The sequence below is a fragment of the Drosophila santomea genome, chromosome 2L, assembly GCF_016746245.2.
Source record: "Drosophila santomea strain STO CAGO 1482 chromosome 2L, Prin_Dsan_1.1, whole genome shotgun sequence".
Taxonomy (NCBI): Eukaryota; Metazoa; Arthropoda; class Insecta; order Diptera; family Drosophilidae; genus Drosophila; species Drosophila santomea.
Genome location: NC_053016.2, coordinates 11,386,280 through 11,412,269, shown reverse-complemented (window position 1 = coordinate 11,412,269; position 25,990 = coordinate 11,386,280). Strand labels below are relative to the sequence as shown.

The 25,990-nt window shown below is 40.2% G+C and overlaps 1 protein-coding gene and 1 non-coding gene across 2 annotated transcripts in view; both read right to left on the bottom strand.

Annotated features, from left to right (window-relative positions):
* LOC120444348 (semaphorin-1A) overlaps positions 1-25,990 on the bottom strand; it is a 133,283-nt gene that overhangs the window by 42,231 nt on the left and 65,062 nt on the right. Inside the window, 1 exon segment of the mRNA XM_039623931.2 lies at positions 5,462-5,558. Coding sequence (XP_039479865.1) covers positions 5,462-5,558 — 97 coding nt within the window.
* Positions 16,638-16,709, bottom strand: Trnad-guc. The gene has a single exon. It is a non-coding gene; the product is annotated as a tRNA-Asp (tRNA).

Here is a 25,990-nt window from a genome sequence, read left to right as displayed (position 1 = left end):
ATTCCGATTCCGATTTCGATGCACTGCACTGGAGCACCCCTCTGTGGGCGTGGCATATGGGGGTTGACATAACGGTAAATGGCTTTTCTGAATAGCTAAGCAAATCAGGCGAACATCTCATGTTTCTTCGCTTTCAAGCCTTTTTTGGTTTGCTTCGCTTTGCTTTTGGTTTGGGTGGAATTTATGTGTGTCGCCGCCATTTGCATGCGCTGGCTGTCTTAGTGTGCGTGTGTTTGAAATGGCAGTCGAATGCGAAAAAAAAAAAAAGAATATATTGAAGTCCAAGAGAGAAACTGGGGGTAACCCCTTCCTCACTCACATCCATCACCATTGCGAGCTGAGCCTTTGTCATTTTTCATTGACTTTTTGACTCTGTCAGGGATATGGTATGGCTTCGACTTCAACTTCATTCCACATCATGCCATGATGCTGACTAAGTCAACTCAGGGTTCAGGACATTGGGTGCTGCTTCTGTACACTGGCAGTAAAATTAGCATTTCAAATCGTTTATTCACTGAGCCTGCCGCCTTAAAATGCCTTTATATGTGTAATTGCATACTTAGGCACCTAATGGGTTCTGCATATTTTGGATAAAAGCATAGGTTTAAAGCTTTTTTATTTCAGTGTAGGACTTGAATCGGCGTGCATTTCCATCGTATTAACCAAAGTTTTTTCTCATGTGTGCAACAAGCCCAGCCCAACCAGTCCAAACCAAATCAAACAACCAAACTACAAACTGAGCCACGATATACCGTGCCATTCACTCAATGGAGGCAGAAAATGTCGAAACTGTCAAATGCCAAAAACCCAAATGTGAATTGCCCGAGCTGAGCTGACCCACAACTTGATATCGTTGTAGTTGCACCACCCATTCACCCCTTCACCCACCAGAACCAATCAGTCCCGTTAACCAGGTGGTGCCATTTGACTTTTGCCCTTTGGCTAAGTCAGGTGCGGAGCGATTGTTTCTGGCCACAGGCAAACATGGCAAAGCGAGTTGCATTTCATCATTGTGGTCCCATAAGCATGATTAAACTCCATTTCGTAGCCAAAATTGGACATTCTTGGCAAAGCCACATAAAATATTAACTGCATTTCGAATCACTTTTAATTTGATGACTCTTGGTCAGGGCTCTTGTCAAGGCTTAGCTTCCAGATGTCCGTTTTACAAAATTGCCAAATAAGAGCTTCGTTTAAGGAGCTAAGTACAGTGGGGAAAAAGAAAAATGATTTGGTATTCAGAATGGCATATTCTTGATGATAGAATTAAATTCCCTATAATTTGGACTATTTAACCCACATTCCCAAATCACGAATCAAGCAAATTATTCTATTAAAGCAAGTCAAGGACTTAATGAAACTAATCCTGTTCTCTACAAAGGCCTTCTGAACAATGGCAATTGCCCCAAACGAAATAGCTTTTAGACAAATCTATTTTGTAAACTGAAGGCACTGACTGGTCTATTAACAATGGCGCATTGAAAACAATGCGTGCACTTTCCCGTAGCTTCTAAGCCTGTAAAATGGCCAGAAAATTCAATTCGAAATTCTTCAATCTATTCAACGGAACGATTACATTTCAATCCTAACTTCTGATGGGTTTGCCCAAGCAGAAATGGACTTAAATCGTCAGAAATTAGCGGATGCAAGCCGCATTCACACATACACGCTGATGTGGGCAAAAACGAGCGCAAACGGAAATGAATTTGCGGTGCCGAAATGATTGTTGTGCGGTTGCACAAAGGACTCAACTCGACACACACAAATGCGCAGGATAAGAACAAAATGAAATAAAAGATGGACAACGCCGTGAGATTGTGTGCGTGTTTGTGAGCAAAGGAATTTTCAGAGCTGCCGACAAAAGGAAAATTGCATACAAAAATTGGATACGCGATTGCAAGCGAACAGTGGAGCTAAAGCCAAAAAGATCCATCTTTCAAGAGTGAAAAACCAATATAATCAATTTTATGAATTCAACTTCTATCAATCAAAAAGCTGAATTAGTGATATAGTGTTCTTATTGTTGACTTGTTGGCTTAATCTTGTATTCAAACTTTAGTACACCACTGTGCTTGGTAGACAATTGCGTTGAAAAAGACGTTAAAAGCCGAGAGATAGGCTGCCATATAGAACACACTCGAATTCAAAACGTGAGAGACAGAGACAGACAGAAAGAAGACAGAGAGAGAGGGGAAATGAAGCTAGGCCCGTTGGGCAATGAAATAGATTTTCCTTTGTTCGCTTAGCAATTTTATTTCCGCCTTTGTCGCGATTCATTCGATTGCCTGCCAACCTGACATGCACGGAACGCCATGGAATGGAACGGAAGCGCGCGGGCGGAACGGCATGGAAATGGGAACGGATGGTATGGGATGCCATGGCATGGAATGTGGCAATGACAGCAGGGAAAACGTTGGCACATTTTTCCCATCTTAATGTGTTAACCCAATTTTCATGTCGAGCGCATTGCCGTGGAATATTTATAGATCGCAGCGAGAAAATCTAGCAGCGGTGGAAAAGCTTTACGAGTATTTACCGCCGAGTTTTCGCAACGCGCATAGCAGAGGAGATGTCCTGGTTTAGACAACCACTTCTAGCTTATTTGCATAAGTGTCGTAAGAGATACCAACAGAAATGGGAATGACTAAGGTAGTTAGCGTAATAAGTGTACAGTTCCAAAGGGGGCTTACATACCCAATAAAAAAAAAATGAGAAACGAAGAAAATTGTAATCTAACTTTATACTATAAAGCGTATTGCGTCGCAACGTTGTGTATGATATGATGATATATGATATGATATTGATATGATAGGGATAACCATATTGCTAGCCTCAGATAGGTATTTCAGTACACAAAATATAAGTTTTAGTATTGTTATTATTTTTATCGATGAATATAAGGTAAATAAAACATTAATAAGTGATCCAAAAAGTGAGCAAAGTAGTTTTAAAATGCCTTTGGCATGGTTGACATCATGTGCTGGTTTAAGCTCCTATCGTAGTACCTGCTTGCCACAGGAAATGTAAGCGTCTAGCTACTATATGCCATGGAAAAGGTGCCTTGTGGGTGGGTGTGTGTGTGTATGGTTCCCTAGCAGAACTTTCCCTTTACACTCTTTCATTTTTTTTTGTTAACATTGTTCATGACGTTTCACATGCAAAACGCGTGTCACATTCGCATTTCCGCCTGTCATCCTTGTTTAGTTGGTCCACCCTAGCATACACACACACTGCATACCGCCACAAATACATGCACACTGGGAAACCCAAACCCACGCACACACTCAAACACACGTGGTGCTTTTTGGCTTTCGCCGACAGTCGCAGAAGAGGTTTTCCTTTGGTTACTTTGACTCTTTTGGGGTCTGATAAGTGGATATGTGCGTGTGTGAATTCCCTTTCGCAATGCGAGTGTGCAACTTGTTAAAAATCCATTAATCACGTAAGTGGCAGCTCTGGATACGACATTGCCGGCATACAAATTTGTTCATGCGTGCGAAAATACAAAAAAAAAAAATAAAGAAAGAAAGCAGGAGAAAACCCTAACGCATATATGTACATATGTATGTGTGTATGCAAGTACATATATGTAGTATGTGAGTAGGGGTTTCCCTTAATTTTCCTGCTTTGGTTATGGTTTTGCATTTTATTGCCTCATTATCTTCACATTGTAAATTACTCTGCAGCAAAACGACGCAGAAAGTGCTTTTCAGCTTTATTTATAGCAATTATTTAAACGAATAACTTTTCAAATTTAATTAGAAGGTGATTAAAAAAAATTCTGCATTTATATCTAAACGTCAGCATTTATGAGTTTGTTATTAGCTAAACTGCATTTCGCAGTACATTTATATATACATATTTTCAATCGCCGTTTTCGCCATAACGTGGACAAAAATGGCCGCACAGGTAATATGCTAATAAACATAGCTAACTATGTCTATCCATACTTGGCATGGCATTCCACTTTTGGATAACTATATTTACTGTTATCAAAAAAATCGGCGTTTTCGCCATAGTTCTAGTTTTTTCTGCTTATTTCTTATGAAAAACCCATGTTATTTAATTAAATAATTAAATAAATTTCAAAATTTTTTGTTTGATTAAAGAATTAATTTGTTTTATGATAAAACATATTACAAACATGGCAATCATAAAATAAACAAAAAAATTTTTTTTCCACCTTTCTGTTAGTGCGTCTTCCGTAACGACGTAAACGACGTAAAGGCGTCGGCCCCTTGAAAGTCGCTATAACCGGATTCTTCTGTATTATGTATGCTAACTTATTCCAAGCCAGCTTGGGACACTATGTTGTTAAATTAGAACTGCATTCTTTCCATTTAATTCTGTGTGCATTGAATGACCACCAACTATTTAAAGTTGAAGCGCTGTCCAGTCATTTTCTTTTTGTTCCATTTGACGAAGGAATTTGGTCCGTTCATTACAAGCTGCAAGCATTCTTCGACTACAAAAGTTTACACGACGCCACATTCACAATCACACACATACACACACACACACACCCAAACACACGAAGACACGGAGTGAAGCAAGTTTATTAAGTCTCGTTTGGCCCCAAAGAGTACGCAACATTTTAATATGTATGTCAGTGCGTTGTCCATGTGTGAGTGCTAATGTGGGTGTGTTTAAGTGCTCATATGCTGGCATTGTCTAGGCAAAATATAATAAACCCCACATTTGCAGCAAACATATTTTGTGGTCTCTGACAACGACACAATCCACCGTACCCCGCACTTTCGAAAAAGAAACATTGGCAACCCTTTAAGTCTACTGGGGTTATATCTCGAAAAGGAAGTACTGGAAACTTTAGCACAGTTCCTCATATCTTTGGGGCACCTGCTGCAAAAGTTTCCGCTTCCTTTTGCACTGGTTTTCGTTTCTGTTTCTCTTGCGTTGCAAAATCAAAGTTGCCAAGAGTAGACTTCATGCCCCCGAAAACCCCATACATACGTTCTAACCATTTTCGGCTCCGAGAAAGTTTGTCATGTTGGTTGGTACATACGTATGTATATGGGGAAGTGAACATGCTAGTATCTTCTACTTAAATTAAATACAATGTCTGCAGAAAATAAATTGAAGTTCGCTTTATGTGTACTTTCCACTTGCCCTTTTTCTTTCCAATTTTCAGAGATTCTCTCCTTCACTTCAACTAAATTCCTGCCGCCGACTTTGGGGGAATTGACAATGTAACGCAGCCAAAGTGAACATAATTGGGGGTGCCCCTCATAAATAATTGAACCGAATGGTTTTTTGTCACAGCTTAATACCAGCTAGGTCAAGGAGGATTAGGCTCACATTTTATTTTAGGTTTATAATTGCCAAAAGTTGTTTGTCAAAGAGCCAACATGTCGATTTATACTGATTCTGACTTTGAAGCTAAATGATTTGTTAGATTTGTTGGCGTTGTATTTGTAAAGTTAGGGCATAAAAGGTCTCTTACCTGGCACCGATGAGCAGACTGTTGCCATCCTTGGTAACGAGCTTGAAGTGATCCACAACACTTTCGTTTCCCACAAACTTCAGTACATCTTCGGGACCTGGAAGCCGGAAAGAAAAGAGGATTATAAATAAATTGCACCAGGCACTCCAGGGGAGTGGAGTAGATAGAAACCGGCTGGGTTGGCTGGCTGACAGATGAGATGGCCGGATGGTTTTGGTTCGGCCAGCAAATGCCTAATTAGGCAATTAGGCGGCGTTAAAGGCGACAAAAGGCAGTTGAGAAGAATGGAAAAAACGCAAGCGGATTATCTGGCAGCAACGTAAAAAGCAGTGGAATATTCAGCCACATGGCGCTGCACAGGGAACCCGCGCAGCTGAAGCTGGTAAAAAGGAAATGGGGAATGGGAAATGCGGCATGGGGCATGGGGCATGGGGCAGGAACGCTGGGCATCCTGATGGCAACTTTCCCTCGCTGATATGCAAAAAAGGGCAGCTGCACTTAGAATGGCCCGTTTAGCAACAGCAACATAATCAGCAGCTGCAAGTACAATTTTTGTCGTTTGTTTACTTTGGTTATTTGCATCTACTTTATGCAGCCGGTGCGGAAAACCTTTGTTGCCTTGCCACTTGCCACAAACTGCAACCAGTTCATCCATCTGTCTGGCCGATAAAAAGAGAAACGGTTGCCACGGGGATTAAACTGCGAGGTAAACTCTGAAGTTTCAATAATTTATATAGTTTCTTCGCGAAATAAAAAACGTATTTTGTGGTCTGACTATTAACAAGAACTATTAAGTTTAAGTTTAAAAAATGCATATCAGCATGAGAGTTATGAATTGAATTATGTACCTTAAACTCCTATATAGAACATTCTTATGAAAACCATTTGGATCCCCGTGGTTTTATCTTTTTATCGCGCATTTAGTGTTGATTTCACCCCTAGCCAGCATTGGATCAATGATGTTGCAGAAGCTAAAAATAATTCTTCTTATTTTCCCAAACTTTTTTGCCTTTCCAGTGAGCTTTTAACTTTTAACTGCAAATGTTCGGTCAACCTCAAAAGAGCAAAAAAGTTGTTTTTTTCTCGTTTTTTGCACCCAACGTCCTTTTCAACGCGGAAATGGGTGCCTGGAAAAGGACTGGTGAATGCCACCTGGTTATTGAAAGCGCATTTGGACTCTTTTCATGCTCGTCCACTTTTCATTTCAACGGGTGAGAATAAAAAACAAACGGCAAGAATGGCAAAAAACGAATGCTAAAATTAATGGGTAGCATGAACGCTTTTATACACGAGACAGAAGAGCCTTTTGTTTGCTTGACATTTAACGTGACACGCGGGACATGTGCACAACTGTGTGGGGGTGTCCTTATTCAGGGAGTGGGGGTGGGGAAGGGGGCAGGAGATCTGTGCCAACTATGAAAAAAGTTAAAACCTGGTCCCGCAACAGAGTCCTTTAAATGAAGCGACATTTTTTTAATTTTGCCTTGTAATTAAAAGCAACAAAGGCAACAAATAGTAGCCGAAGGAGAGGGAAAAAAGACAAAAGCTTCAGAAAGTCGGGGAAAATGAAAATAACGAATGGAAAAATAATTATTGCAGAAAAAAAACCTGAGAAATGCTTAAGGTAAAAGGATAGACAAACAAGTCAGGATGCTATGACGTGTAAAGAAGGAAAAGCTTCAATAAACCGGTAAGGAAACTAATGGATAAAATTAAACTGAAATAGAGTGATTCATTCATTTAATTGAAAATAGCTTTCTTGCTTGAATTGTGTAGATTTAACTTAGCCGCATACTTTTATTTTAGATTTAATTTCAAACTGTATAATTTTTTTAGATCCTTAAAATACTACTTAAGACTTTAAAGCCAAAACGGCGTTTCTTTCCTTACTCAGTTCGTTTGGAAGACAATTTTCAAGACCTCAGCCATTGCTAGCAACCATTCTCATTTGTATGATAATGATTCTCATTTGTTGTCCCTGCAGCTTTTCCTCACTCACAAAAGGCCCGTGCCAGCCCATCTCATTACTCAGCCTGCTGTCCCCCGAAGCGCTTTTTGTGCTACAAGTCCAACTTTTGTTTAATGCCACCGCGGGCCTTTTGTCGACCTGGCCAAAAACTTTGTAAGCCCAAAATTGTAAGCTAATATTTGCCTTACCTACATCTGCACACAATACCGCCCGGCACACACACACATACACACACGTTCATCTGCATAGAGGGAAAAATGGAAGCGGAAAAGAGCGAGAAATTCCGCAACCAAAAATCTAATATTTACCTTGACTTTGCAAAAAGCAAACTGCAAGCTAAAAAAAGGAGAGAAAACCCAAAAAAAAAATACACTGAAAGCGAAGCGGTCCCAGTCCAATTCCTGTTTCCCCATGAGCACACTCGCATAGTATGTATATTTGAACAAAGGACATTCGCAAAGGCCAGACAGCAAAAAAGCAAAAGAGAGAAAAGGGAACCCCGTGTCAGAGTCTATCACTTTAATCAACTGGACCGGGCGCTGACTGCTCGACTGCTCGAAATTATGCAAATTCAACGGAAAATAAAATAAAATTTCTGACGTACGGCACATCTAGCGATGTGGAGTGCAAGAGTCCTTCGTGTTTGACATTGACTTGCGAACGTGACTGTGCAAGGACCAACCAACTTAATGGTCAACTTTTCGATCCTGCGGCCTTTGGTCGCCACCTCTTGCACACACACAAACAAATCGCACAACCAAACACCAAAAAAAAAAAGCAAAAAAAATCGAAAAAATACGTTGATTATTAAATATGTTCTTAATGAATTTTTCATTTGCACTCGCGGAATTCCTGAACAGGTTGGCAGTCCCGGTTACAACGGTAAATATTTCCCCAAGATGGCGCGCGCAAACAAAATGGCGTCCGCTTACAGGTGTGATGACCACTTGCCAAGGCCTCATTCCTTGCAAAAATATTTCAGATTCGCAAATTCACATTCGCTTGCAAATGGGCGAGCGGAAGGGCAGACAACAATGCAGCATTAAAAATGCAAAAACCTCTTCGTAAATGCAAGTCAAATGTTGCCCTTAGTGCTGCCAAGAGAAATAAGAGAAAAAGGCGTTTCGTAGAAAGGCAACGGCAGTCTGTCAATAATGAAGGCTTCCGGTAGGAAAATATGCAAGGCGGAGGTCTTCTGGACTCCTAAGATGATTATGAACAGAGCATGCAAAAAAACGTTCGTTTCTGGAATTAACCAGTTGTTAAATCAGGTTCACTGAAAAACTTGAAATAATTTAATGACTCTCACTTTAAATGCGTTTCCTTTGGCTTTATAATTGATATAGTTTTTACTGCAAAACAATAAATCTTATGTAATAATTGTAAATAATTCCTATTATTTCAGTAACATCATAGGTATTAGCATCAGGCAGTAAAATAGATAAAAGATAATAATATTATTTTATGGATTTAATTCGAAATTTTACAATTTCTTCACGGGAATTGGTAAAATTTAAAGATGCTGTTAAGTTTTCACGAAAAAACGAACAACGCTAGTTCTCTTGGAAGAAATAAGGTCCTTACCTCAAGAAAACGAAGCAAATTTATTCCTGACACCCCTCATAAAAATTATATGAAAGCCAAAAAAAAGAAATAAAGTTCGCTGTTCAAGGGTAGAAGGAGAAAAGCGGCTTGGCTTGCCGGAAAACAAAATGCAGCGACGCGTGAAAAGCATTCCCCGACTTTGGAAACGATTCCACACACCCCGGGAAAAGGCAACAATAACACGGCGGCCGAAAAAAAAAGGAAAAAAAATTGTGTGGAGAAGGAAAAATCCCTCGTTGAGATTTGCATTTAATTGAAATGAACGCCAACGGTCGACAGAGGACACATCAAATGGCCAGACCGGACCAGACAGAATCTGAATCTGGATCCGAATCGGAATCCGAAACCGAATCGGAGGCAGAAACGGCATGGGAGGAAAGAGCAAACGGCAAGCGGCAAGCGGCAAAGCGTCCAAAATTCAGGGGATCCTGGACTTTATTGTTCTGAAGGACCTCGCAACGAAATCTGAAATGAATGCCGCGAGCTGACCCTGGAACAGGACATATCTCCTTCGAATTCCAGCTTATGGGACCAGTGGCTCCATTCCGTGACATCCCTCTCTTAGCTCAATGGCAATTGTTGATTTGCTTTGTTTTGCCTTGCCACCACTGTGTCATTGCCAAAGTTGTCAATTTCGTTTTTGCTGAAGTCTGCAACTTGATGGAGTTACGCCCTTTTGCGGCGAATCGTCGTAATTTAATAGGGATTTTCGAAGTTCCAGGTGTAAATGCGATTGATAAGTGGAATTACCAGGAACAAATTTGCATTTAATTTGTTAAATTTGTACACTGATAGGCTTATTAGGCTATTAAGTGTAGATGGAATTGACATACATACATATCGGGTTACCAATTGATTTGATTTCCTAGTAGTCACCTCAATTAGCTAACCAAAATAATTCAAAGCTTTTTTGTTTTAGGTAACAGCCAAAAAAATAAACGTTTAAACAATCGCTAATCAGTAGTAAATATTTGTTTCACATCAGAAGTTTTTGTTATGCATTTTAAAGCATACAATTTTGACCAAATCAAATTTAGTTGGAATGTAACGAAAGGTAAACATACATATGCAAAATAAATAGTTTTGAAACTGCATTTTTTTGATGAATTGAAAGCGTCATTAATAATGGAAATCGTACGCCAATTACATTCGAATTCATCAACAATTTATAAACGAAAAAACTATATTAAAAAATCAAAGCGCGTAAATAGAATTAAGTAAATGTTACGGAATTCAGTTAGCTGCAAGGGAAATTCATTTCATATTTACACAAAAGAAAAACAGAGATATTTGTGATTATTTCAACAATTTTGTGGTAGTATGCAAAGATACTACAAATTTATTGCTTAAATGGATAAATGCATACTGGAATTATGACCCTTTTACAGTATCTTAACGGAGCTCCAATGAACAAGTGCGTTACTTAAAATGAAGTAAAATCAATATATTAAGATGTTTCTTACTTTTCGCTGCGGACAAGCGGGTTTCGAATGAAATGAAATTAATCGGGAGACGTTAAGGAAAATGCCGTAAAGGCTGGTAAATTCATTTACTCCAAAAGAGCCGAGCTGCGGGCATCGAGGTCCTTCCAGCGACCTGCGGTTGCCGCGAACTGTGACAGGATATGAACTCCATGTCATTTATGCAGCAATTAACGCCAGGCACATGCGCTACAGGATCCGAGAAGGACCTGCACCTGTAAGACCTCTGCATCGTATTGCATGCCGCTTTAATTATTATTGTATTATATTGCATTTATTTACGCACATCGCGCCCTGCTTCCCAATATCCATTGTGCACTCACAGCAAAAGTATGCACTTTCCTGTTGACGTCTTGCGCGGCATGTCGGCGTGTTGGAACATCAGATGGGCCACAGTTGGGTTGCTTAATGACAACAAAATGTCGCAACAAATTATCAGGTGTTTCCGCAAAGGAAACCAAAGAATTCCGCCAGACATATGTACGCAACCAAGTGCGAGGCGACACCATGTGAGACTTTCAGCGGAATAAATATGTTTGATTAAATGCGAGGAAATGATGTTAAGTAAGGGCAGCAACATTGGCAACGTTTTTACGTTGAAATATTTTCGTTTAAAGTACCATATTCGTATGACTACATAATTATATATGGGTTCTTACAGCATTTACATAAAAATTTACCTTTATCTTTCGAACTTTCGCTTCTAAAATTGAAATATTTGAAATTAAGAATACTCTACTTTTGAGATACACACTTCATCGTCATTAGGGAGCATCCCCCTTTCGTAGGAACGTGATGTGTTATCCAAACAGGGTCTAAATGATGCCACTCAGTCCCTCATCCCCATCCTGGCCAGACATGTGCTGTTTACTCGCATAATCCCGGATCTTGGCTCCTGGAACCCAAACTCACAGCGACATGACTCAGATAAGATGTGCTTTACATGTGCCTAAACAAACACGAGATGGGGGCATGTACCTGGGTGCCATTCAGTCAGGAGCAGCTTTCCCTACTCTGCGTACGGAGTACCCACATCCATTTACAACTGGGGCACACGAGAATGAATCACAAGCTGACACAGTGTCAGTGTTGGTATATCTGCTACAGCAAAAGTAGCTGAGTTTTAAAAAATGGTAAAATATATTACCAACTAATTATTCACGGAAATATTTCGTTTCATTTTATTTGTAAAGCATTTTCTTGCGAAATAAAGTGACTAACTAACAATGAACAAGTAACGCATTTCATTTGTATAACTAATACTAAATGGTAGTTGGGGTTGTCGATTAAGAATTTCTATACTTGGTTAAGAAACGACTGCTTTGCCAGCACTGGCGGGATCTCGGGACTCAGGTGTATGCACTAAGTACACGCGTCACTTATTACAGTGACAATGATATGCCGCTTGCACACAAATATGGGCACTACCCGTTTTAAAAGCCTGGCTGTTTGGCTCCAAGGACTCAAGGATCCTGGGGCCCGAGCCTTCAAACAAATGTCGGCGGGTGTAATTGATCAGGAGTGACTGGGGCACGCACACAATCAAACAATGACTTGCAGTTGCCCCATAAATCGGCTGCACTTAATGCCACGGCAGAGAGGCGAGGAGGCGAGGAGGCGCCGCCTAAGAAATGCTCGGCACGAAATCCAAAATGTCAGGACGAGCGGAGAGCAGATGATACAAACATGTGTGCGATGCATTTTATACAGGAGGAAAATTTCTCGAAAACCGTGCGGCTTTCACAGCGATACGACACGTGCAAGTCGTACGAGCTGGTATCATACTAAAACGAACTTAAAACCATAAAGTGGCCAACTTTATTATGGGCAAAAGCCTATTATCCATTGTTTTTAAACATAATATTTTAATAATTTAGTTATCGACTCATGTTGGAGAATAAAAAAAATGCTAGTTGAAGTGACCTATTTCGTAAAACTTAAATTATAATCTAACTAGTATTTCGGTAAGACTCAGAGAATTGGGATTTTTACGGACAAGTCTCAACTGTTTAACGACGTTGGGTAGCATGGCTTTTAATTTTCTTCCAGTGCCCAAGGCGCAAGCACGTGCTGAAGCTGATGTGTATTGCCACATGACAATACATGACCCATCCTCGGTGGAATCGCCAACTGGTGCTCCGCTCGGATGATGATGAAGCTGATGATGGCGACGACGAGGATGGGCACTTTGCTCCTTTTTAATGATGCCGTTTGCCTGTCGTTCGGAGGACATCTGCCCGGCTCATCTCTCGACGTCGCTGAGCCGTCTCAGTGCCGTGTGACAGCAGCATGTAGGTTATGCGCTCGCTTTGCGCTTTTCATCAGTACGTATCCCTATCCGGATACGGACACGGACACAGAGCGAGGCCACCTCCAGTCTCCAGTCTCCAGTCTCGAGTCTCTATTCCCCCTTTCTCCGAGTGCACACACCCCTACTGCTGCAATGCTGCTGCTGATGATCCAATGACCCATAAAACGGACGCTGCCACCGGGCGGAATCAGCTTTGCCGGGCTTTTGTGGTTCACGTGGCACGCGCACTCCAACATAAAGCGCCAACTGCAGTGATGACCACACCAAGGTACCATTTCTTTAATTGACCCACAAAGAGTATCAAACTTGAGGGAAATATCGTTCGGTAATAAATTAGATAACATACACAAATATTTGTATGCATAATGCTTATAACTATAATCATTGTGTTTGTCTTGTCATATTTGGTTAGAAATTCACATTTACTTTAGGAAAGTGTCCTATTTCTTTCCTTAATAATTGAGATATCTTGCTTAAGGAACGTGTCAGGTATTTCATTTAAAGGTACCTTGTGTACTTTATGGCCTAGTTAGAATACCTTTAGGTACTTCGCATCTCTGAGGGGAGCTCGTGCTCAATCGAGCGTTGGCAACTATCCGGATCACATACACAAACGTCCGCGGACAAGGACTTAACTTTGCAGCTCTGCCGACGGAACCGCCCACCAATTTGCATCGTTGCATCTGCCTCGGATTGTGGATATGCCACCGATTGCCACAACCTGCCTTTCTGGTGTCTTTGAGATTTCAGGTTTCCAGAAATAGCCAAATGTACGTCTTTTCGGACTGTCAAGTCGATTAAAGACATTTAATATGAGTGACATAACGTTTCGTTAATATCTTAAAAACCAACAAAGATCTCTTTAATTGATTTATCTTGTGCAAGAAACTTTAATACAAGTATACACTATTTACATCATTGTTTCAACTGAATTAAGAGAAATTTAAAAATTAGCTAATCGTAGCTTATTGACTTGCACATGATTGTTCTTCTCAATTCTGAACTCCTGTGGATTTATTTACCTATTCATTAGATTTCGGTTGAAGGATTTAATAACAGAGAAACCAAAGGGGTCTGAGTTAAGTCCTAGGAAACGCTTTCAGAACTCAACTCGTCAATGTCATCATTGCCATAGTGCATGAATGTATGATAAGGGTATATACATACACGGTTTTAGATTGCTTCGACTACTTGTGGCTTTTCGAGGTCCTTGCAAGGAGTTTTCAGCCCGCTCAGCACTTTGTCGTGATAAACTTCTTCCGCAGCGTTTTATTTATTTAAACGGAAAGCCGATGAAGCTGAAAGTCTTAAGTGCCGAATGGATGGTTCCGTGGAAAAGCGCTTGCTTTGAAATCGGCGAAAAGAGGCCGGAGCTTTGATAATTTTACGCAGCTGAATACGTACAGCACACGTACCAGAGATACAAAAGACATAAAGAGTACAAAAGATATAAAGTAAACTGAAAGTAAAGATAAAAGCGCCACAGGCTCAGAAGAAGTGCAAAGACAATGATAAGGGCGAGTCGGAAAAATGCTTGTCAAAATGAAAGAGGAAAACAGGGGAAAATGTAAAACGCTAAAGTCGTCTCTCGGGTTCGGTTTTCCTTTTCTTTTCTTTTCTTTTTTTTTTTTGTTTGCTATTCGACAAGGCGGGTTCGGGAGCTCTCAAAGGCAATAATTTTGCCTTGGAATTTTCACCTTGGCAACTGATGAATTGAAAAACTTAAAGTTTTCAGAAATGCTAATGGAGTGCAGTTATTTAAATGAAAAGCAAAGGTAGTTGTATACAAAAAGAGCGCACTAGAAACTTGTTAATGCTGGAGTCCTCATCAATTTAAGTAAGTTCATAAATTACACGATACACACCTGAAAAGATACAAAAGATAAAGATTTTGTTAGTTTATAGGTTACGAATATGCTTAAGAGCACATGAGTACTCGGTTAGTATGAAAGATTGGACATAGAAGATTAATTATTATTAATTCAAAGTACATTTGCCTATTCTTTTCCCTATAAACCTAATTCCCATTGACATCTTCGAGACCCGCCTAATTAAACTTATTTTCCAATTGAGCTTTGACAGTACTTTCATTAGTTTGTATTGATATACATTTTTAATAGCACACATTTGGACCGGTGATTTCCATTTGCGCTTCCCTCTTTTTTTGTCAATTTACTCAATTCACTGATTAGTTTTCAATTGGAGCAGCCATTAGAGCTCCATTTGAGTAATGCACATCGTGTTTTGCAATTGCAACTGTGTTGGACAGTTGCCTGGCGACTGTCGGCTAAAATGAATAATCGAATGGTGCTCGGAATTGGGAGCTGAATGGAATTCTGGTCCTGCCCCTTTGTGCATATTGCCATTTTGGTTCGCTGCTCGCTCGCTTCCGTTGCAGCTGGTTTTCCGAGCTGGTTTTTCCCACCCCCACCCCCTTCCCTCGCCCAGAAAACTGGTTTTTGCCTTTTTTCCGATTGCTTTCCAGCAAGCCGGCAATTTATTTGCTCGTGACAAGGGGTTGCAACCAAAGAAACAAAACAACGTTTAAAAGATGCAAATACCGCTGGGGTTCCTATATATTGCGAATGGTAAAATGGCAATAAAGAGAACTAAAATCAATGGAAATATTCGCGTTGGCATAAATTCCCTTTGAGAAAAACACAAGCGGGCACAAAAAAAAATGCTCACACAGAACGAGAATACGATTCGAAAATGTTTGTAACCCAGATTCCTTTACCCTTTCGCTAGCAATTTTTCACCAATTTCGTGTTATTATTATTTTTTCCCAAACTTTAGCCACAGGTGCAGGGCGTATATATGCTGAAAGTGGCGCAAAATATATATAAGGAGGGCGGCACTGCAGGGTATTCATTGTTTGCATCAAATGGAATCCATATATCAATTTCTAAAAATATGATGTGTTAAAGAACAGACACTTCAAATTATAAAAAGCGTACAAATATCAAGATAATAATTAAACAGCATACATTAAAACTGGTGAGCCCCTTGATAATATCCTGCTTACGTCTCTGATGGGAAATGTTGCTTTCAACTTCCGTTCTGCGGTCTTCATATTACAGGATCTGTGCAAACTTTTTCCACTAGCTGCCCTTCATCCTGTTTTGTTTCTGTTGTTGCTGCTATTCTCGAATTCGCTTTGCCTGTCCCAAACAAAAACACTCTTACACACATACACACACACAGTCGCACACCCACATGTCCTGGGGCAAATTTATTGAATTCGCATAGCAGCCGGGAAGGCAACTTAATTTTGAGGAGAAACTTTGTTAAGGTTCGCCATGTGCTCCAGCAAACAGGAAGCAACCAAAAGGGCCAGCCAAACCCTCCCAGACATTTTCAAGTTCCTTTTGCGTGGGCGGTGGGCGGGTGGATGGAGGGGGCGTGACCAGCCAACAACAAACGATGCTTAAGTTGGAGGTTTCGGTTTGTGTTTGCATTTTGTTAAGTGTTGAAAATTTATTAGTTTCACCTTAATTTGTTTGTTGCCTGCTTTTCGTAGAAGTGGCTGAAGTCCCGAAGGAGTAGACAATAACGTTCTTTTTTCGCAAGCAATTTATTGTTATTGCTTTCAACACCCAGCCGCAACATTCCCATACAAAAATTAATGAGAGAAGTAGGACCTCCGTCAATCACCGAAAGTGTACGTTTCAGATGTGTTTTCAAAATCATTAAAATACGCATTCAAAAGACATAAATGCTACATTTGCTATTGATTTGTTGCCTAATATTAAATTGTTTATATATATAATTAAAAAAAAAATAAAATAGATAAAAAAAGGTTTCATCCATCTCCCCGACGGGGAATTGAACCCCGGTCTCCCGCGTGACAGGCGGGGATACTAACCACTATACTATCGAGGATGTTGTTTGCCTCTTGTCTGATAGTAAACTTATAACCGATACCCATAACTACTAGGTGATTTAAACAGCCTTAATCTAATTAGATTATTCCGATCGTTTTCAAGGTATACACACAACGTAAATAACTTACAGATACGAAAGCTTTAAAGCCTTAAAGCACACATCGCACAGTGGGCATAAGGGCAAAAAAAAAAAAGATGAACCGGCTGCAATAAAGGGGCGTGCGAGAGGGATGGCAAATCAAAGTCAGCAGCGCAGCCAAATGGGGAAACATTGTTTTAAAACAATGAAATACAAGCTGCTGGCTGGTGGGCTTTCAACCGGGGGAGCCAAGCTGAGCTACAAGCTGCAGGGACCAGCAACACGCAATAAAAGACAAAAGTGGAATATGTGCCACAACGCTGAACAGATGCCAACGACCAACATTCTCCCGATCCCTATCCCTATATCTACTCCATTCCCTTTTCCAATGACACCCCCCGGACGACCCCCTTCCGACACCACCCCTGCCAGAACATGCGAGTCCACTTGAAACTTTGCGCTATTGTACTTTCACCCCCTACCAGTCATATATATTTTTTCTACAGCCGCTTCCAGCTGCGGACTTTCTCTAGAATCTTTGGCCAACTAAAGCCACTCACGACTGGCTAAAAAACTGGGGGAAATAAAAAAAATACATGTATAGAGTCGGCTGAAACCAACCGGTTTTTAGTTTACAGTAGTAAGCGTGGTTAGTAACATACTAAAAAATTATTTTTTTTAAGAATGAAGATTATATTATGCAAAGGTTAGTTGGCATTCAGATTTAAGGTCAAAATAAATGCGCAAGAATATTTTCATGAAAAATATTCAACTATAAACACCAAAAGTGTTTTTCAAACTATTGTAGAATAAACAAATTTTTTTTTACTCCGTTACAAGTACTTAAACATATCTGTTACAAATCCCAATTTATTATGAAAATTACCAGAACTAGCACTTAAGCGGAATTTGTTATAATGGCTATGCCTGATATACAAGAGTATACAACTCAAAATGATTACTCATGCAGCTACTAAAACTGCTGTTGGGAAAAAAGTTTGAAAATATAATTGCTGTACTGCTTTGGCAAACTCCATTAAATTTATAAAGTGGGCAAAAGTTGTATGCTCATACTCTCAAATTTTTTTATCCGCCACTTCAGACTGTGTGTGAATGGGCATATGAGCGCTTATTGATTAATAGTTTTATTGCATTCATGCAGACCCCGGTCATTAATTTTGCATGTTAAATAAAAGAGCACTCAATTATGTGGGCTGCATTCAAGGCGGGCAGTTGCCGAATGAAATATTCATGCACTTTATGCTTTATGCTGGGCCTACCGTCAAACAATGCATGTTTGATGTGGAATTAAAGTCCTTTTCGCTCTCTGCGCACGAGTATCGATTAGTTCAGGGTGGGATTATGTTCTTGATACATTTAATAGTTAAGCTTCTTTCAGTGTGTGCCATAAGCTATAACATTTAAAGCTATTTATTCATATAAAATGTACTAAAACGTAATTTGTTTGCAACTGAACAGAGTTAAAATAGCTTAAGAATTTGATTAGAAAAAGTTAGTACCCAAGCTGGCAAGGCATCAATGCAATAGTTGGTCAAACCCAAAGACGAGGCGCCAAAATGCCTTCGGGGCGAAAAAACCTGAACGGAATATTAAAAAAAAATTAACACAAAATAAGGAGAAAAGCATGGGACCCCAGAGATTTTCCCAACCGCCCAGAAGAGGCTGCGAAATGGTTTTTCCATTTCATTTTCATAATTTCGCCATTTGGCAAGTATCTCACGCGTTTGCAATTATGTGAGGATTTTTCATTTCATTTGAGTTCGCGTCCATTCGAAAACGCAGTTGTAAGAGATTCTTCTATTTTTAATGTTTTGCTTGCTGCACATTTATGCGCAACCGCATTTCAAAAGCAATAAATTCTGCAGCTTTGCTCCAAAGTTGAGGAAACAACAAAAATAGCGACAAACGGAACACAAAAAGTAAAAAAAAGCACTCGAAAGCTGTGAAAGAAAACTTTGCTCATTTGTGGCCACCGAATATTTTGATTTCCATTTTGAAATTCACTCAGCAGAGCTCTGCGTGAAATATAAATTAATATGTGTTCACACAGCACAAAATCAAAGCTGTTTTTTCAGCATTGTTTAAAATATTTAAAAAAATTTTTTATGTATATGTAGCTCAATATCTGTTTCTGTTTTAAGGAACAAAAAAGTTTTTTGACAATTTTTTGTATATGCATTAATTACTTTAACATGTCATACTTTTAAAACAAACTATGTGGTTATACATAACCAATGCCACTTGGACAACTATTTCTCCATTAGAAATGCTTATTTTAGTTGCAAAAATTTGTGCGTACGGTTGAACAACTGGTGAAAAAGTATAAATATTTCACACGCTTGTTTTTATTGAAAAGAATATTTTTTCGATGTTCCGGCAACTGTTTACTTGGCTGCCTTTCATTACTTGATTTCATTTTTTCTGTTGCCTCCATTCTCCATTCTAAGCAAAGTTTTGTGGACTTTTCGCCGGAGCCAAGCAGCTTGTTATTATTATTTTTTGCCCTCAATGGTAAAAGTTGTACTAGGAAACAACAATTTCTCCACCACCCCCCAACGCACCCACTGAACTCTCACCACCTTACTCAGTTCAACCTTTGGTCCAAGTTCCCGTCGAGTTTTACCATGAAAATTAATTGCGCATTTATTTTGAGTGAGTTTTCGCATTCTGGCGCAGTAAAGGACGAGACTGGGGGGCTTTCCTTATAACAACCAGCATAGCCAGCATTCGCTGTTGCCATTCTGCCGTCTTCTGCGGTTCCTATCATCCCCCGGAAAACCCTGGAAAACCCCGGAAAACAAGGCGGCGGTAAAAGTTAAGTAACCGTGCTCGAGTGGCATCGCCCGTCTACAGGTGACTGCGAAGAGGTTTATGCGTGTGAAGCTCACGCTACATTCAGGCAATCAGTATGGCAGCTACTTGCGGTCCTGCACGCGATAGAATACCATCTCGGGAAATTTAAGAGAAATATTACCAAAGGGATGTAGGGTAAATCTAGCTATCCGATAGTAAACACTTTACAGGATAAACTGTCTGCGGGCTTACTCCATAAATGGGCTAGTTTGTAGCTAAGCTAATGAGTTCTGAAAACTAAAGCAAAAGATTAGGTGCTATTCAAAAGATTGACTGTTTGCTCTATAAATCTGTTGGTTTGTATCTAAGCTCATAAATTGTAATGATTAAAGCTTAATTTATCTTCAAATTATACCTACAGCTGCGGTTACCAGTTTGTATGCTAATCGTGTCATAAAAGTGTTGATTTGTATCTACATATGTAGAACTCATAAATTATAATTATATAAATTAAGCCATAACTGTTCCTTGCGGTGCGGTTTTACTGTCTTGCTATCATCAAGGCGTTAGTTTCAAGGATAGATGCAGCTTAAAAAGATTGAGTACAGCTATTATGTAAGTCAACTTATATGCCCTCAAGGTATAGAGTTTCCGAACAACGCCGCATATCAATGTGGTTACGATTAAATTTACCGAATTTGGCGAATGAAAACACAGAAACTAATAATGAAAAACCCAAACGTTAAACGACCCCTGGGGTAGACAGTTATTGCAACACCCAGTCAAGTTCGATGGAAAGTTACATGCAACCCAAATTATGCGACCCCAACCTATCCACCATGCCCCATTCAACATCCAGCAACCCATCCCACCCACATCATTTGCAATCCGATAACAATGCGGGTGCGTTTAGTTGCACGATACACGACGAATGCCAGCCAACAAGAAATGCCTCACGGATAGTCATGGTCCATGCAAATTACGTGAGGCCGGCGACTTTGATGTCGTCAGCAGTGAAATCGAATCACAGGGCAAACACTCAACGTGCCACGTTATCCGATACGTTGTGGCAACCTGATTTGCTAACGATAATTTCCAGTTTTGAAAGCCATAGCATTTGCATTTCAGGATGGGGGATTATTGAAGCAGTCCATTTGAGCAGCTCGTCCTTTGATTAGCAATTATACAAGTAGTACTGTCGAGAGCTTGTTGAGAGCTACGTAAGAGGATTGGAGCCTAAATAAAACATTTTTTATTCCTAAGGACAACATAGTAGATCATTGTAAAAATAAGTTAAAAAGGAAAGCTTCATTAGGTATATATCCAATTTATTAAACATCTATGACGTAATTAAGTACTTCCAACCAGTTCATAGTGCGTTTTAATACATGCTAGCCATGCTGATAAATGAATATATATACTCGTATTTAATCAAGATTTCAGGCTGATTTCCACCCCCTAATTCATTGGGGTTGCAGCTGCCAGGACTGCGACGACTGCGACGACACTAATCAGAATTAGTTCTGCTATATCTGCTATATCTACTACATCCATCCGGCAGTCAGTTTGCCCACTGCTTAGTCGTACTTTGTGTGTACAATTTATTTCTGTCGTTTTAATTGATTCTGTCGCTTCCCTCGCTCGGGGGTTTCCCGGCTCCATGGATTGCCAAAGACGCAGAGTGCAGGCAGCGCATCTTGTTATTTGTACCAATTAATATCCAATATCTGGGCGCTGGCATCATTAGTTTATTTTCCTTTCCTTGCCAACTTTATTTCATTCTTCCTTTTCAACAAATATGTATATACATATATATATCTTTTTTGTTATTCTTTTTTATCTGTCCGATACGTTTCACTTGGCGCTACAAAGAGAGCTACTAATATCAATGGGAAAACTACAACAAAGGCGCAGGGCAACTTCAGTACTGCTATCGAGAAGGGAAATTACACTGGGAAAATCTCGAATTATATTTTAGTCAAATAAAAGCTATGCCCTTAATGTTCTATACCTCAAAATTGTTTAATACATTTTAATGTTATCTTAACTTTGAAGTCCTGTAGGTGATACTAGAATGATTAGTTATGAGAAATCCCTCATTATTTAGTGTATTATTTTGGTACATCTAAAGATTTTAAAATTAAAATTGCAATTTTTGCAGTAGTGTACAGGATGACCAGGGTTGACTGGCTTTAACTCGACTCCTTCCTGATGATGCTGCATTTGACAGACCATTTATCATCCCACTAATTGTGTATCATTAAAAAAAGAGGCGAGTACGGGCGCAGATCCGACACTGGCGCCGATGTTAACCCAAAGGAACCGGGCTAGGAGCGGAAAATACAAAATAAAAACAGCTCCGTTTTTCTTCGCAGGACGAAGCCACAGCCGGCGGTATCGATGTTCGCTGACAATAGCAGACTGTGACAAGCAGCCAGGGTTGGCTCGAATGCCGGCGACATTAACAGGGCGCACTGGCTACAACAAACGGCCATGACAGTGATAGAAATCTGTGGCAAGCAGATTAAACGTGTTCACAGTCCGCCGGCGGGAGGCAAACGGAATGGAAGGAGTTGTCTTTGTATAAGTCAGTCATCATTATCGCCACTTTGCCACCCGCCGCCGAATGGAACGCAAACACAATGGGTACAAGGTGACGTAACTAATGATTTTCAAGGATGTACATATATCACATAAATCAAGATTGAAAACTTTTAAAAAGCAACTACTTTGCAGATTTTGAGCGGTTTTATCAAACCTTTTTCAGTTTGAGGATGTTAAAAATTTCAAAATAATAGAATCTAACTTTTAAGATATTAATAAGATTTCTGATTCGTGGTTACGAGTTTCAATAAGTTGCTACATTTAAGAATGGGATCAAATTTAACATGATTTCGTATTATGCGTTCTAGATCAGAAATCAATAACTTGGAGCGTGCTTAACTTTACCACGCATTTTTATTTTAGCAATCCAAAAGCATACAGCATAGTCATATAGAGGTCCGCTGCCAGAATTTACCCTTTTCACCAGTAATCTCCACTGTTCATGAACGCGGACAACAATAGAGCCGGATGTGTGTCGGCGGCGGAGCTTGGGGCTTGGGGAAGCCAGACTAATGAGAAACGTGCGCCATGAGTTGCGATAAATGGTTAAGTCAGCGGAATCGCTGATAGTAAGCAATCCAGTGCAGGTTCTACCTCCCGGCAGAGCCTCGCAACGCACAAATACATAATAATCATAAAAATTCAAAGCTCCACCGCCCCCACTAAATGGCATCGATGATGGATTACGACGTCAACTCGTTGGGGATGGAGTACTGTTACTGAAATTGAGCCTGAGGCCTGATGAAAATGTTAATGTCGTTGCCAATCGCTTTGTTAATCCATCCATTGAGGACGAGTTGCCTGATTTTCCGATTCCCCGGCCTCCAGTCCATTCCCATGGTGAGGTCGGAAAACAATTATGACCAGCTTTCCCCGGGATCTCCCTGAACTGGTGGCCAAGTTAGTTTGGAGTCCAGGACAGGCCGAAAGTTGTCACGTAATACACACTAATTAATATTGATATTTTGTGATAATGAGCCCTCGATGGCGTGGACATTGCAGTTTCTGCTCAGTCAGTGGCATTTTGATGGGCCGGAATCGATATTCAGCCCGGAGATAACTTGTTTCTAATTAAAGCGAAATGCTAATTGAAATAGTAGAGTTGGAAATTAACTTAAGTGCAAAGAGGAATTTAGCAGTAATCCCCATCGATTGCTAAATATGTCAGCGAACTCTCTGCATTAAGGATTGGGATGACTTTCTATTAGCCGTTTTTTGTGTATCTGAGTTATGGTTCAAACTTAAGCTCACGCAGCAAATATAAATTTGTTTATGACTCATATGAAACAGCATGGCTACATTAGTTGTAGTTCGCAAGTCGCAAACTACAGTAATCACTCCACTCTCGTAATTAGTTATGTCTGACAGCAAATCACGATTGCCACAGCCACCAGCTCGCTACCCACTGTCATTAAAAAGCCCAACACGTATCTTGTTCGACATTTGATAGAACAAACAATACAACAAGAAGCCGGGCAAAAGAAAAGGAAAACTCGTTTCGACCTTAACGGGGTCGTAAAGGAGCCAGGAGTTGGTTGGTATGCCAAATGCATTCAATGCGGCAGGACCTGCAGATCACACTTAATGGTTATGCCCACGTCTACAGCAGGCTCATAAAAGTGAGAGGGACAACAGCAATGAAAAGCACCTACACTGAATAAAAAACACATAACAAATTTCAAATTAAAAAGCTTTAAGGTTGTATTCCGGTTCCTTGCAAGATAAATGTCTTCCAAACTGAAGTTCTAAGGAAGAGGATCCTTTGAAAGTTGTACTTAAGAAAATATTTATAAAGGAAAATAAAAATAGTAATAAAAATTAAAAAACTTACAAGATAAAGAATTTACGTTCTATCTATACAAAGATTTACATATTATTTATTTTACTTTCATTTTTATCAGTGTTCTTCTTGACATCCTGTTCTCTTCTGGCTACCGATAAGCACGAGTGGGTGGGGCAACAAAAATATTTAATGAAATCAGCAGTGGCACAACAGCGTGGAGATGGAAGCATAACAAAATGCAATTGTTGCATTATTAATTTATATTATGCGCAATTGTTGCAAACTGTGGGCAGAAAGTCCTCGCACACACACAAACACACGCATACCGCCGCACACACACACATGGCCGCTGTTCATGCGGAAAATCGTGGCAAGGACGAGGGGCAGTAATCGGGGTAGGAAACAGACACAGGCCGCAAGATAAGCACCATGTAAAGGTTGCTCGACTGAAACCGTAAAAGAAGCACAGCCATAACACAAAAAACAAAAAAGCAGCGAACAAAAAATACATATACTCCAAAGGATAACGACAGCAGGAGGAAGTGGAGCCAACCAATTTGCTACCGCTCTCGCAGCTTTTGTTTCTCGCCCGGAAAGGTGAAGGAAAATGTGGTAATAAAAACAACAATTGAACACTGTTATGATTGAAGTGGAAGCAAAGCCAGCACAAAGGACCTCGCCATACGGGGTAGTTAGGTTAAGGGATCTGGGGCCAAGCCACCGCACCACCGCCATCACCGCATCCACCACTACCACCGCCATCAGCAGCACCATCAGCACCACAGGTCCATCCCCAGCTGTCGCTGGTATTGTAATACGTATCGATCGATTTGATGGCTGCCCCTGCCGATGACACAAACACACACACACACAGCCTCTTCTAATCGCACGTGATACACAATGAAAGTCGAAAAAATCCACGAAATAATTTCTGATTTCAGATTTGTCGGTGAGAGCAACGTAAATACGACGTATCTAAAAACGCAGCCTACGAATTTGAATGACCTATTTGAATGATCTTAAAATTTCAGTGGTCAACCAATTTCAATGACTGGCCAATAACGAAGTATACTAGTATGCTTCTTGATTTTTTTTTAGGGGAACAATAATTTTTAGGCATCCTCTTTATAGTCATACACAATAAGTTTATACAATACAAGTTAGCTAATTTAAATGAGGAACTAACAAAAGTCTCATACACTAATGAAAAGTTATTGAATTCTATCAGGTGTAAAGGAAAGAAAAAAGATCCTTAAAGCTGACTTATGACACTTAATTAGAAAATGGCATGGTTTTCTTATGGATTTTTAAACTTAATATATTTTAATTTCTTAAGCAATTCGAATGTAAGCAAATCAATAACTCATATCAATAGCTGAGGTAGAGATTTCACCTCGATTCCATTTCCAATGCTCGGTTGGCTAATTTGGTAAACCGATTCCTTGCGCATTATTTCCAGCTCAGTTGCTCAATTGATTGAACTAATCAAAGTTTCTGCCTGAGTGAAACTTTCTCGCAGTGTAGCCGGCACAGGAAATGGTAAGTTTGCCAACAATTATGGTTCGCAAGCCAACGCCACCCACCACCCCACCGCTCATCCCATGTGTGTTGTGTTTGTGATCGAACTAAGCGCTGCTCCGTTTACCGCTTTGGGGCCAAGGCCCATCATCCAACTTGGGGTTTTGGGTGGGTGGTTTGGGTTGGGGGGGACTTTGATTATGTTGTTGCCTCAATAGTGGGGAGGCAGCAAAACGGGTGGCGCCACAAAGGTGGGACTGGGACAGAGCACTGGCCCACGGCGCTCTGTCTCAGTTCGTCGTCGGTTTATGGTTTGCGTTTGCATTTTCAACTAGTTAGCAGCTCTCAACGAGTCAGGCAGCCAAATTGCGGTTCACTATTCCAATGAGACATACACACCAGTACACTGTGCAAAAATAAAGAACTCCTATGACACATGTTGCTAATTTCGTATAATCTAATTCATTTGAAGGCATTTGAT